The sequence below is a fragment of the Delphinus delphis genome, chromosome 2 (assembly GCF_949987515.2).
Source record: "Delphinus delphis chromosome 2, mDelDel1.2, whole genome shotgun sequence".
Taxonomy (NCBI): Eukaryota; Metazoa; Chordata; class Mammalia; order Artiodactyla; family Delphinidae; genus Delphinus; species Delphinus delphis.
The window spans coordinates 122,679,705-122,694,698 of record NC_082684.1 but is presented as its reverse complement, the minus strand read 5'-3'; the positions used below and the strand labels follow the sequence as shown (position 1 = coordinate 122,694,698).

General features: G+C 45.7%; 1 protein-coding gene across 1 annotated transcript in view; it reads right to left on the bottom strand.

The window, feature by feature from the left end:
• ATP10A (ATPase phospholipid transporting 10A (putative)) overlaps window positions 1-14,994 on the bottom strand; it is a 173,981-nt gene that overhangs the window by 42,027 nt on the left and 116,960 nt on the right. The window contains 2 exon segments of the mRNA XM_060003655.1: window positions 281-412; window positions 793-899. Coding sequence (XP_059859638.1) covers window positions 281-412; window positions 793-899 — 239 coding nt within the window.

Below are 14,994 nucleotides of genomic sequence, written 5' to 3'. Positions count from 1 at the left end.
CAGGTTAGTATCACTCTTTCCATTGGAATCATTACAGGAGGCATGATTAAGCCGTTCTTCCACCCCAGAAGATGCCAATTCGAAAAACACTAGTTTGCGGAGCTCATTCATCGAAACGTCTCAACGTGGCCTTGCCAATGCAAACATCCCCTGAGTCCAAGCCAGTGACAAATGTGTGTTAATTAGAGCACTGGGTCAGAAGGAGACAGAGACAGCCCAGCCGGGGCCCCCGGCAGCCGTCCAGCAGTGCCCACTCATCGTGACCTCTGAGGAGACTTACCGACCGCTGAAAAGAGAGACATACAAACGAGGAGGAGGACACACCAGAGCACGTCGCAGTTCATCTGCCTCTCCAGCCGGCTGCGCTTGTAGCGGGGCCCGCTGTTGTTCAGCAGAGCCTTGGTCTCATGTCCTGCGGGGGAGGCGGTGAGTCAGTGCCCAGCAGGAAAGGGACGGGCTACGCTGACTCCATGGATTGGAAAAGGGTGCTGCCATCCAATGATCCATATGGGATAAGTTCAGTCAGAAAAGTAGGCTCTACAATTAATCTCAACTATGTAACCACCACGGGGAAATGCACAGAAAGAAATAGGCTAACATGCTAAGAACACTTCTGGTCCAGATATTATTAGACATTTTGCGTCCATCTATTTTCCTGGTTCTCTACAATGGGTTTATGCTACTTTGATAATCAGGAAAAAACCAAAACAACCAGGAGCAATGTCCAGGAATAGCCAGCCCACCATGCTGAGCCAATGCCATCACAGACAGCACATGACACGCAGCACCTACCTGCGTAGATGACGATGCCCACGACGGCTTCTGTGTTTCGGATGGTGCAGCCTCGAAGCAGCAGGTTTTCTTTGTAGAGCCCAGCCTTTTTCCCGTTGTTGTGTATGCTGTCATGGAACAGTTGGCATGTGTCACGTGGGTGCTTACATGGCCTCACAGCTCAAGCAGCACCGCTCTGGGAAGGAAGGCCTAGACCCGGGGCTGGGGAGGGGAGGGGTGGAGGGTCTCAGTGGACCTTTGCAAGAGCTGAGATGGGGCTGGCACTCACCAGTAACTGGGCTTCTAGAAGCCCCTCCAGAGCCTGATGTTTGTTCGTTTACTTTGCCCACGGGCTTTGTGAAATAAGAAATATATGATTTTATCTCTGCCCCCGGTTCCTGACACAGGGCTCCTGACACCTTTGTAAATAGAAGTCCTAGGATAATCTTTTGTTCTAACATTTAGTCTTTGACTCCAGTTCCTGGCACAGAGCTCCTAAAATTCTCGTAATTTCCTAAGTGATCAGAGCACTAGGAACATCTTTTGTTCTAACATTTGGTCTTCGAGACCGGCTGTTCCTGACACACAGGACTGAGCCTGTCACCTGTGGGATCTGACGCTCTCCCCAGGTAGATAGCATCAGAATTGAGTTAGACTGTGGGACACCCAGCTTGGTGTGGGAAAAACCCACACGTCAGAATTGGTACCAGGACCATTGTAGGCTTCATGCCACAAGGTCTGGCCACAGCTAGAGAGGGCAGAGTCGGGAACTGGGGGACCGGGTTGGAAAGCTGGCCCAGGAAGGCCCTGCCAGGTGATCTCTGCCCATGTCCTGATCATCACAGAGAACACTTCTCCTCACCAGTACCTCATGTTGTCACAAGGGTACAAATATTTCTCTAGAAAAGGGGATCATATTGATTTCAGCAATATTTCCTACATTCTGTTTTTCTTATTAAAAGTCACACAATTATTAGAAATATTAGCATGTTAAATTTGAAATGTGGTAAACTCCATGATACAATTTTATACATTTGGTTTCACTGCTATTTAGATTCAGAGAATATCCCACGTTTAAGCAACTGCTTTTCAAACTCATCCTCTTGACCTACTAATGGCAGCCGCACCCTCACCCCTGTTGGTCAGGAGTGTGCCAGGGCCACACTGGGGTGGATGAGGTCCTGGGAGCCTGACGAATAGGTCACAAGGGGAGGCCCTGGAGGCTTTCAGAACTAGAGCAGGGGCCCTGCCTAACCTACATCAATCAGGCAGTGCCACCTGCCTTCCAAGAGGAGGGCCTTCCAAGAAGCCACCTTCTCACACCCTATGTGGACAGCTCTCCCCAGCCCTCCCACACACACCCACAGCCCAAACTCCTTCTCTGAAGTCACCAAGGATCCCTGCAGGTGTCGCCCCTCCCACCAGCTCCTAGCAGTGCCCACTGACCAGCGAGCAGAGCTAGTTTGGAGAGGTACAAGGTCAGAAGAAGCCGTTAAGGGTTCCAGGAAAACAGCACTTCCTGCCACTTCTGGACCCTGGTCACCTGCATGAGGGATGGGGCTGCCTCTCAACCTAAGACACAATCTGTATTCTTCACAACCAGGGAAATCAATATATTTTATGGTGAAGAAAAGAAGCTAAACAATAAAGAAAAGCCCAAAACACCATGCTGGGGGGACGCATTTCCTGCAAGCCTGTTATTTACCAACATGGCACTGGTTCTTCTGCAGAACTCATGCAAAGGAACGTGCAGGAGGAGGGCCAATCAACACTGTGTGATGCTCTCTCCCTCCCCCCCACCTTGCGGCAATTCCAGAATAAAGTTCTGCTTTAAAAAGAGATTCAAGACTGGAAACCTCAGTGCCAGCTAAAGCGTCAAGAGGCCCGAGTGCATGAGACGTTACACACAAAACCCAGCTCCCGAGTCAGGAGTGAGAGAATGCCCACCGCCACGGTTCTCTCCGCAACAGCCGCACATGGAAACCATTTCTCGGGACAGCAGTCAAGGATGAACCATCTAAATCAAACCAGTCATGCTTATTCAGAAGAAGAGATGAACTCAACAGAAACAAGAAAAGGTATTACATTAAGCTTCCTTTGATGTGACCTACACCTTTCAGTAACTACTGTGCTTTCTAATCAGACCAAGCCAGACCAGAACTGATCACAGCAGGTGTATCCGCCTGTTTAAGGCCCCCAGCGGCATACAAATGGCAATGGGGGCTGTGCTCTGAGTGAGTCTCCCTGCATCAGAAGGGGAGGAAGGCTGGAGAACGGCGTCACCCTAAAGGTGCTTGGCAGTGCAAGTGCTGCCTTGGTCTCCTAAGGGGGAAAGTCCCTGCTAAGGGCGAATAGGCCCAGGACACAGCAGGCATGAGGCTTGACTCCAGGAAGACGTGCAAGAGAATATGAGCCCATCACACTGCCCTCAGCACCTACCTCTGTCTTATGGCTTGACATGTGTCCCCCCTAGAATTCATATGTTGATGTCCTAACCCCCGTATCTCAGAATGTGACTGCATTTGGAGTTAGGTCTTTAAAGAGGTAATTAAGTTAAAATAAGGTCATATGGATGGGCCCTAACCCCATATGACTGCTGTCTCTGTTAGAAAATATTTGGACACAGAGACGGACAAACACAGAGGTTAAGATGATGTGAGGGCACAGGGAGAAGGCGGCTGTCTGCAAGCTAAGGAGAGGGGCCTCAGGAGACACCAGTCCTGCTGACACCTGGATCTTGCTTCCACCCTCCAGAACTGTGAGACAATGCATTTCTGTTGTTTAAGCTGCAGGGTCTGTGTCAGCCCAAGCAAACGGATACATCCCTTAACATTTAATCTGAGCCACGTACAAGAGCTCCTTTAGTTCAAGTCCCCATTGTTTGACTCATCCAAACAATCTCTTCTAAATAGAAACTGTCCAAAAGTGCCCTGGGAAATACCACATGCAGGACGTGACAGGGCTCAGCTAATAAACTCCTGCCTGGCTGTTCTTTCTCAAGAGAGGCTGTGTCTCCTGATGGGCTTACATGTCAGTTCTGTCCTTCTAAGTCCCAGCACTCGGAGGTGCTGGGGAGAATCAACCATATGTCCAGACACAGGTGCAAGGTGCCATGGTTGTGATGCAAGAGAAGGGGGACCTTGGACAGCAACCTGCAGCCGCCCCTCCCTAGGTCACATCACCTCTAGCACCCAGACCTGGGTCTCTTCTCTGCTCCATTGCTGGCCGAAGCTCCACCACTGACTGGTCACACATGGGCCAGCACCCTTGCTGCCATTGTTGACTCCCCTCCTTATTTTTATATCCACACAGACATCAGTTTTCGATTTTGCCCCCTTCGCTAGCTATTCCTTTTTATTTTTTGGTATCTTTATTGGAGTACATTTGCTTTACAATGTTGTATTAGTTTCTACTGTACAACAAAGTGAGTAAGCTATATGGATACACATATCCCCATATCCCCTCCCTGTTGAGCCTCCTTCCCACCCTCCCTATCCAACCCCTCTAGCTCATCACAAAGCATCGAGCTGATCTCCCCGTGCTATGCAGCAGCTTCCCACTAGCCATTTATATTTGGTAGTGTATATATGTCAATGCTACTCTCTCACTTTGTCTCAGCTTCCCCTTCCCCTCCATGCCCTCAAGATCATTCTCCACATCTACGTCTTTATTCCTGCCCTGGCACTAGGCTCATCAGTACCGTTTTTTATATTCCATATCTGTGCATTAGCATCCGGTATTTCTTTTTCACTTTCTGACTTACTTCTCTCTGTATGACACTCTAAGTCCATCCATGTCATTACAAATAACTCAATTCCGTTCCTTTTTAGGGCTGAGTAATATTCCATTGTATATATGTGCAACATCTTCTTTATCCATTCATCTGTCGATGGACACTTAGGTTGCTTCCATGTCCTGACTATTGTAAACACAGCTGCAATGAATATTGTGGTACATGACTCTTTTTGAATTATGGTTTTCTCAGGGAATATACCGAGTAGTGGGATTGCTGGGTCATATGGTAGTTCTATTTTCAGTTTAAGGAACCTCCATACTGTTCTCCATAGTGACTGTATCAATTTGCATTCCCACCAGCAGTGCAGAAGGGTTCCCTTTCCTCCACACCCTCTCCAGCATTTATTGTTTGTAGATTTTTTGATAATGGCCATTCTGACTGGTGATACCTCTTTGTAGTTTTGATTTTCATTTTTCTAATGATTAGTGATGTTGAGCATCTTTTCATGTGTTTGTTGGCAATTTGTATGTCTTCTTTGGAGAAATGTCTGTTTAGGTCTGCCACCCATTTTTGCATTGGGATGTTTGTTATTTTGATAATGACCTGCATGAGCTGCTTTTATATTTTGGAGCTTAATCTTTTGTCAGTTGCTTCATTTGCAAATATTGTCTCCTTTTCTAGGGGTTGTCTTTTTATCTTGTTTATGGTTTCCTTTGCTGTGCAAAAGCTTTTAAGTTTCATTAGGTCCCATTTGCTTATTTTTTATTTTATTTCCATTACTCTAGGAGGTGGGTCAAAAAGGTCTTGCTGTGATTTATGTCATAGAGTGTTGTGCCTATGTTTTCTTCAAAGAGTTTTATAGTGTCTGGCCTTACATTTAGGTCTTTAATCCATTTTGAGTCTATTTTTATGTATGGTGTTAGGAAGTGTTCTAATTTCACTCTTTTACATGTAACTGTCCAGTTTTCCTGGCATCACTTATTGAAGAGGCTATCTTTTCTCCATTGTATATTCTTGCCTCTTTTGTCAAAGATATGGTGACCATATGTGTATGGGTTTATCTCTGGGCTCTCTATCCTGTTCCATTGATCTATATTTCTGTTTTTGTGCCAGTACCATACTGTCTTGATTACTGTAGCTTTGTAATATAGTCTGAAGTCTGGGAGCCTGATCCCTGCAGCTCAGTTTTTCTTTCTCAAGATTGCTTTGGCTATTCGGGGTCTTTTGTGTTTCCATACAAATTGTAAAATTGCTTGTTCTAGTTCTGTGAAAAATGTCAGTGGTAGTTTGATAGGGATTGCATTGAATCTGTAGATTGCTTTGGGTAGTATAGTCATTTTCACAATGTTGATTCTTCCAATCCAAGAACATGGTATATCTCTCCATCTATTTGTATCATCTTTAATTTCCTTCATCAGTGTCTTATAATTTTCTGCATACAGGTCTTTTGCCTCCTTAGGTAGGTTTATTCCTAGATATTTTATTCTTTTTGTTGCAATGGTAAATAGGAGTGTTTTCTTAATTTCACTTTCAGATTTTTCATCATTATTATAGAGGAATGCAAGAGATTTCTGTGCATTAATTTTGTATCCTGCTACTTTACCAAATTCATTGATTAGCTCTAGTAGCTTTCTGGTAGCATCTTTAGGATTCTCTATGTATAGTATCATGTCATCTGCAAACAGTGACAGTTTTACTTCTTTTCTGATTTGGATTCCTTTTATTTCTTTTTCTTCTCTGATTGCTGTGGGTAAAACTTCCAAAACTATGTTGAATAATAGTGGTGAGAGTGGACATCCTTGTCTTCTTCCTGATCTTAGAGGAAATAGTTTCAGTTTTTCACCATTGAGAATGATGTTGGCTGTGGGTTTGTTGTATATGGCCTTTATTATGCTGAGGTAGGTTCCCTCTATGCCCACCTTCTGGAGAGTTTTTATCATTAATGGGTATTGAATTTTGTCAAAAGCTTTTTCTGCATCTATTGAGATGATCACATGGTTTTTATCTTTCAGTTTGTTAATATGGTGCATCACATTGATTGATTTGCATATATTGAACAATCCTTGCATTCCTGGGATAAACACCACTTGATCATGGTGTATGATCCTTTTAATGTACTGTTGGATTCTGTTTGCTAGTATTTTGTTGAGGATGTTCATCTGTGATATTGGCCTGTAATTTTCTTTTTTTTGATATGTTTGTCTAGTTTTGTTATCAGGGTGATGGTGGTCTCATAGAATGAGTTTGGGAGTGTCCCTCCCTCTGCTATATTGTAAGAGTTTGAGAAGGATAGTGTTAACACTTCTCTAAATGTTTGATAGAATTCTCCTGTGAAGCCATCGGGCCCTGGGCTTTTGTTTGTCAGAAGAGTTTTAATCACAGTTTCAATTTCAGTGCTTGTGATTGTTCTGTTCACGTTTTCTATTTCTTCCTGGTTCAGTCTTGGCAAGTTGTGCCTTTCTAAGAATCTGTCCATTTCTTCCAGGTTGTCCATTTTATTGACATATAGTTGCCTGTAGTAGTCTCTCATGATCCTTTGTATTTCTGCAGTGTCAGGTGTAAATTCTTTTTCATTTCTTACTCTTTTGATTTGAGTCTTCTCCCTTTTTTTCCTGATGAGTCTGGCTAATGGTTTATCAATTTTCTTTACCTTCTCAAAGAACCAGCATTTAGTTTTATTGATCTTTGCTATTGTTTCCCTCATTTCTTTTTCATTTCTTTCTGATCTGATCTTTTTGATTTCTTTCCTTGTGCTAACTTTGGGGTTTTTTTGTTCTTCCTTTTCTAATTTCTTTAGGTATAAGGTTAGGTTGTTTATTTGAGATGTTTCTTGTTTCTTGAGGTAGAATTATATTGCTATAAACTTCCCTCTTAGAACTGCTTTTGCTGCACCCCATAGATTTTGGGTCGTGTTTTCATTGTCATTTGTTTCTAGGTATTTTTGATTTACTCTTTGATTTCTTCAGGGATCTCTTGGTTATTTAGTAGCATATTGTTTAGCCTCCATGTGTTTGTACTTTTTACAGTTTTTTTCTTGTAACTGATATCTAGTCTCATAGCATTGTGGCTGGGAAAGATACTTGATATGATTTCAGTTTTCTTAAGTTTACTGAGGCTTGATTTGTGATCCAAGATGTGATTTATCCTGGAGAATGTTCCATGTGCACTTGAGTAGAAAGCATATTCTATTGTTTCTGGATGCAATGTCCCATAAATATCAATTCAGTCCATCTAGTCTAATGTGTCATTTAAAGCTTGATGTATGTTTTTCCCTTTCATCACTTTAAATGTATTGTGCCACTCTCTTCTGGCCTGTAGAGTTTCTGCTGAAAGATCAGCTGTTAACCTTATGCAGATTCCCTTTATGTTATTTTTTGCTTTTCCCTTGCTGTTTTTAATAATTTTCTTTGTGTTTAACTTTTGTTACTTTGATTAATATATGTCTTGGCATGTTTCTCCTTGGGTTTATCCTGTATGGGACTCTCTCCGCTTCCTGGACTTGATTGACTGTTTCCTTTCCCATTTGGGGGACGTCTTCAACTACAATCTCTTTAAATATTTTCTCAGCCCGTTTCTTTTTTCCTCTTCTTCTGGGATGCCTATAATTCGAATGTTGGTGCACTTAATGTTGTCCCAGAGGTCTCTGAGACTGTCCTCCATTTTTTTCATTCTTTTTTCTTTATTCGGCTCTGCAACAGTTATTTCCACTCTCTGTCTTCCAGCTCACTTATCCGTTCTTCTGCCTCAATTATTCTGCTATAGATTCCTTCTACTGTATTTTAAATTTCAGTTATTGTATTGTTCATTACTGTTTGTTTGATCTTTAGTTCTTCTAGGTCATTGTTAAACATTTCTTGTATTTTCTCTATTTCCAAGATTTTGGATCATCTTTAGTATCATTACTCTGAATTCTTTTTCAGGTAGTTTGCCTATTTCCTCTTCATTTATTTGGTCTTGTGGGTTTTTATCTTCTCCTTTGCCTGTAAGATATTTCTCTGTCTTCTCATTTTGTCTAATTTACAGTATTTGATCCTCTCCTTTCCCTAGGCTGCAGGGTCATAGTTCCTCTTGCTTCTGTTCTCTGCCCCCATTGGTGGCATTGGTCCAGTGTCTTGTGTAGGCTTCCTGATGGGAGGAGTTGGTGCCTACATTCTGGTGGGTGGAGCTGAGTCATTTTCCTCTGATGAGCAGGGCCGTGTCAGGTGGTGTGTTTCAGAGTGTCTGTGACCTTAGCATGACTTTAGGTAGTCTGTGTGCTAATAGGTGGGTTTGTGTTCCTGTCTTGTTTGTTGTTTGGTGTGAGGCGTCCTGCACTGGGAGCTGCTGGCTGTTGGGTGGAGCCGGGTCTGGATTCAGATAGAGGCCTCCAGGAGAGCTCTCGGTGATTAGTCTTCCCTGGGGCTGGGAATTCTTTAGTGGTCCAGCATCCTGGACTTGGTGCTCCCCCCACCAGAGTCTCAGGCCTGATTTCTGGTCAAGGGACCAAACCCCACAAGTTGCTCATCCCAGCAATAAAGGTGATCAAAAAAGAAAAAAAAAGACTAACAAAACCCCAAATGGTAAAAAGTAAAATAAAAAAAAACAGAAACAAGGAAACACACACAAAAGAAACAAAAACAGAACCATATAAATCAAAAAGCAAGAGAACAACCAGACAAACAAAAGAACCCAAGAATGAAATCCACCAATTAAGAAGAAAGCTGACAAAAACACAAAACCAAAAAACAAAATCAAAGCAGAGTGCCAACGGAAGAATGAAGCAAAGAAACAAACCAATGAAAATGATAAAAAAAAAAAAAAAGAGAAAGGAGAAAGAACAAATGAAAGGCAACATAGAAACAGAAATTTTAAAAAAAGAAAATAGAAAATATATTCTAAAAATGACAAACAAAACCCCAGAGAAATGGTAAAAACAAAATCAATCAAACAAAAACAGAGACAAGGAAACACATATGTAAAAAAAACAAAAACAGAGCCAAATAAAACAAAAAGCAAGAGAATAACCAGACAAATAGAAGAACTCAAAAACGAAATCAAACAATTAGGATTAGAACCAACAGAAACACATAACCTAAAAACAAAACCAAAGCAATGTGCCTACTGAAGAATAAAGCAAGGAAACAGAAAAAACTGATTAAAATGATTTAAAAAAATAGGATTTAAAAAAATAGGATAAAATAAAATAAAAAAGGAAAAATCACAGGACAACAGAAAAGCAAAGTAGAAATGGAAATATATTTTTAAAAAAGAAAGAAAAAATATATTAAAGAAAAAGAAGAAAAAATAAGGGAAAAGAACACAGAACCAAAGAAAAGCAAAGTAAAAATAAATAAAAAAATAAACGTTATAAAACATGCAGATCCCAAGAAACCAAAAAAAACTAAACCACCACCACCAAACAAAAAGAGAAAGAAAAAAAAAAAAACAAAAAAAAAACCCCAACAACAACAAAAGCTAGAACCAACGACAGAATGAATCAAAACAAATAGAATTAATAATAATAATTATGTTTCCCTGGGGTCTCCGCTGTAAATGTCCTTGCACATACCATGAACCACAGCCCACCTCCGCCTCCCCAAGAGCCTCTCCTCTGCCTCTGGGCTGGTCTCTGGACCTGCTGTGGGTGCTCTGGGGACCACTCAGACTCTGATCTGGCCTGATTCCTGCATGTGCTGTCCCCAAAGTCCATAGCTGCCAGAGCTAGACCGTTTCATTTGTGGGAACACTCAATGCCTACTCAGGTATTCCACAGACGCAGGGACTACCTAGCTTCGTGGGGATTTAATCTTCAGCTTGTACAGCTGATAGAAAAATTTTTGACCTTTTTCCTTAGCCACCCTGTCCCTGGGGTTCAGCTTTGGTTTTATCCCCACCTCTGTGTGAGGTCCATCCACAGTAGTCCAGTCCTGAGGCTGCCTTCGAGCTCTTGGGTCAGTCGCTGTGAGGAGCAGGCAAAGAGGTGGTATGACGACTTGGATCACAGAGCCCTGGCAGCGCCAAATGCACAAAAAAGCCAGCAGCCACGGGTGCAAGAGATATGGCCATAGTGAGGGCTTTTTCTGGTGCCCAGCTACAGGCACGTGAGGGCCAGCTCTGAGTGTGCTTCTTTTATTGTCGTCGGCAGGCTCTGTCGTGTGGGGAGAGAGAGGCTACAACAGTGGCTCCTTCCCCTGCGTGTGACTCAGCAGAAGTGCCCTGTTTCCATGGCAGTCCGGTCTTCCTCCGTAGGCATTTCCTGCTGTGGATTTCCTCCATTCCATCCCTTCAGTCCATCGCCCCACAGCCAACAGGAGTTCTCGCTCTGGGTCTGTTCTCCAATCCCCACACACCAGCTCCCAGCCCCCCTGCACACCCATGAACGGATGTACACACTGTCTATTTATCACTCTGTCCCGTCTGCCACAGATTGGCCACTTCACCCTCTTCCAACAGCCTCAAATGCATCCCTTCTGTCCCAATTGAATTCCCCGTCAGAGATGGGGCTTCCCCGTTGGAGTGGGGGTTTCCCCGAATTCGGGAATCTCTCCTCTGCTTCAGCTCCCCCACCCCGGGATGCAGGTCCCATCCAGCTTCCTCTCCTCCTCCTTCTCCCTTCTTTTTTTCTATCCTACACAGTTATGCAGGGACCTTTATAGTCCTTTCTGGTATCCAAGGTCTTCTGCTAGTTCTCCGCAGGTGTTCTGTGAAAACTGTTGCATCTATAGGTGTATTCCTGACGCATCTGTAGAGAGAGATGAACTCCACATCCTCCTACTCCTCCGCCATCTTGAATCCGCTACTCACTGGCTATTTCTTTAATCCACCTTCTTCTCACACTCTCTGTGCATCACTGCCCTAATTCAGGCTTCCAAATTTCCCTACTGCAGCCTTCGACGCACCCCTTGTGGCTTGGATGCCACCAGCCTTGGCCCTTCCTGTCCATTTCTCACCCAGGCACCGACCGATGTTTCAGGGTGCAGGTTTGAGCGCTGAGTTCTCCTGGGAGCATCCTGCAGGATCTCTGACTTCCTCTGGCACACACGGCCACTCTGCGCCCTGGGCGGGCCCATCCTGTGCAGGCTCTCGGCCCCGGCCACCCATGCTGCACATCCTGCTACCCACGCTGCCTGTTGGCCCAGCGCGTCCTGCCTTGGGGAGCTTGGCCTGCTACCCTGGGCTCACATTTTACAGCCCTCAGGAAGATGCTTTGCTAACACTAAGCTCCCCAGACCCCACAGCCAGGAGACTCTGCGATATTTTGTGCTTCCCTCTCTCTGCTTGTAAAGACGGGCTCCTCGCATATTCTTCCATCTTGCACCCCATGCCCACCCCAGTCCCTGGCAAATGCTGAGGCTGCCTGGCCCTTAGCTTTGGGGTGGTCCAGCCCACAGGGATGTCGGAAGGAAACCAGAGGCGTGGACAGAGGCGAGGGAGGATGGGAGTGTGTCTCGGCTCCTCCTAGGAGAGAGTGCTGGGTTGGTTGTGTCCCTCAACCAAGGTGGTGAGCCTCCCAGGCGGCCCCTGGACATGAGTCCCCCGGGGCCACTCCCCTCACCCCCCCGGGACCACTGGGCCTCACGGTGACCACAGCTCAGCTGCTCCTAACCCTTGTGGCTGCCTTAAGCCCTAGCCCCTCCTGCAGAAATGGACCCTTGGCTAATAGCCCCACACATTCAAATTTGAGCATCTGATCTGTTTCCAGAAGGGATCCGACTGACACAGGTAGAAAGGATGGAAGGAGAGATAACCCCTTCTCTACTGCCGAGTCCTAGGCATCATTTTCTTTAAAATAATAGTTGCTCAGGTTTCTGTTTATCTATGTAAGTACAGAAATGACCCGACTGTGTTTTGTGCCAATGTTAGATTTTCTTGAGATGTAAATATCAGTTAAAGGTGCTAAGGTAAAATGAAAATATTCTGATTTTAGAGTCTGGCTGATGCAGTTACAATTCGTCTCAAAGCCTGGTCCTTGGGAGTGAGGACATTTTGGATATAAACCCACACAGAGCTCCATCCAGATGCTGGGCTGGGGGGCTGGGGGAACTGCCAGGGTGTCCTGAGGTGACCACAGTCTTGGAGCATGCCATCTGCCGGGATGGGGCAGGGGTGATGCCCCAACAAGCACACCCTGGGCTCTGGATGGCAGCCAGTGTCCTGAAGCCTCATGTGGTCAAGCAGGCTCTGTGGCCCACGGGGAGGGACCCCAGAACCTGCTCCATGGAGGACTTAGGATAAGAAATGGAGCCTGGCTTTATAGCTCGAAATGGAATTTCACATCAGATGATGAAACCAACCAATCTCTTTGCTTTATTTATTCTTTAGGAGTAAGTGAAAATGTTTGATTGACTGGTGGCTTCAAAGCCTACATCGTCCTGCCCTGGAGTTGCTGAGCGAGCTAAGCAGGGTGCCCTGAGCAGCCAGAGCCCCCATCCACAGCGGCTCTCTGGGCTGCCAGGGCCCAGGGCAGCTGAAGAGGTGGGGAACAATGTTATTTCCAGCTCCTGTCTCTGACAATTTCATAAGTGCTTAACTACAGGAATTGCATTAAAAACTAGTGGGCATTAAAGTGCACTTGAATAATGATGCACCTGACACTCTTATTTTAACAGCTTGAGCTGTATTTCATATACCATGCAACTCACCCATTTAAGGTGTACAGTTCAGGGTTTTTTATATTCACAGCCTTGTGCAGTGCTCCCCATCAGCTAATTTGAGAATGTTTTCATCAGAAAGAAACCCTGTACCCACTGGCAGTCACTCCCCATTCCCATCCCACCCCCCAACCGTGGCAAACCACGAATCCACTTTTTGCCTCTCAAGATATTCTTACTGTGGACATTTCACACCAATGGGACCAAACACCATGGCTGACACCACCCTCTTGCACGAAGTGCTCTGATTCACATTGTGTCTTTCACTCCATTCAATGTCAGCCACTGTTCTCTCCAGAATTAGGAGGAAGCCGGGGCTTGGAAACACAGGATAACTTTCCTAAGGCTTGGGACTTCTTGGTACGACCCCAAGCAAGCTTAGTTCTCCAGCTGCAAACAGCTAAGGTTTCCAGTTTGGATGGACTGGTCCAAATAAGAGTGAAATCTGATGGCCTGTCCAGTGGCCTATAGTCCTGGGTTCTCCAGTGTGAGTGAGGCTACAGGGCGGCAGCTGAGTTTAGGCTGAAGGAAAGCCACCAGGAGCAGACAGTGAGAGCCAGCAAACCAGGGAACTGGCTCAGCAGCTGGTCTACCCCCTGGGTCTAAATCTCAGCTCTACCACCCAGGTTAGCCCCACCCCTGAGCATCAGGACCAGTAGCGGGGCTGGGGACTCCTTCCTTCCTTCTGCCTAGAGGCAGGACTCAGGACCTGGGGTGACCAGGCCTCTCCCAGAGGCTCTGCTCACCTGCCCTTCCCTCTCCTCCCCTCAGCACTCTTCCTGGAGACTTCAGCCCGAGTCACGGAGGGAAGAGCTTTTAACACACTGCCACCAACACCCAAACTCCAGAGCTCCTGGCTGGACAGGCCTAGCTGGGAGAGGGGCCTGTCTGCACCCTGACATTCTTGTAGCAAATCCCAAATATCACCTAGTAGAGAGAGCAAGTCACAAACGCATGGAGGTTTAGGCACTCAGAGGCCTGAACTGGCCGGGCTCTATAGCATGAGCCTCAGGGCAGGATGGCTTGCTGGGAAAAGTAAGAGAAAGCATGACAAGGTTGAACCAGAGCGGGAAGAGGTTTCACCTGGGGAGAGTTGCCCTTCTTGCCTTTCTTGGGCAACGTGCCAGTGAGAAGGATGCATGCTGGGAACACTTGCTGGCAGCATCTCTCTGAGCGGCCAAGTCAGCCTAGCTGGCCATAGGCACAATGCTATCCACTTGAGGCCGTCTTCCCAAGAAAGAGGCAGCTGGGGCACCAAGTCAGCTGAGGGCCAGCTTGGAGGCAATGCAGGGGCTGCAGGTGGGCGAGGGGCCAAGGGACACCCCTTTCCCGGATCACTGAATCCCTTTGCATGGAGGTCCCCACGGAGATCTCCAGCCTGGCCTTCTGTTATCTTCTCTCTTCCTAACAAGTGTCCTTCTTCTTTTTTGGAGGTTTTCATCTCTGGCCCTGTCCCTCCTTTTCAAGTCACATTTCTAGAAAGAGTGGTTGAAAGTACAATTCCTCTTCCATCTCCTATAATCTGGGCTCTACTCCGACAGTGCGGCCCTCCCTTTTCCCAGGTTCCTGTGGAGTCCAGCATCTGGCAGACCTCCTTCCTAAATGTCCCTCTGGGCCTCCTCCACTGGGCGTTGCCTTTGGAACCACATCCCCAAGGGATCCTGCTCCTGCCTGTTGGGATTGCTTTGTCTTCATTCCTTTTCTCTCTTGCCTTCTGTCCCATGTTGGTCTGGTGTCTCTCCGTCCTCAAACACAACCTCTAGACAGAGGTTCCCCAAACCTGTGTCTTTAGCACCTACTCCCCTGAATTCCTATCACATAGATTTTTTTCTGTCACTCCACCGAATGCACTCGCCA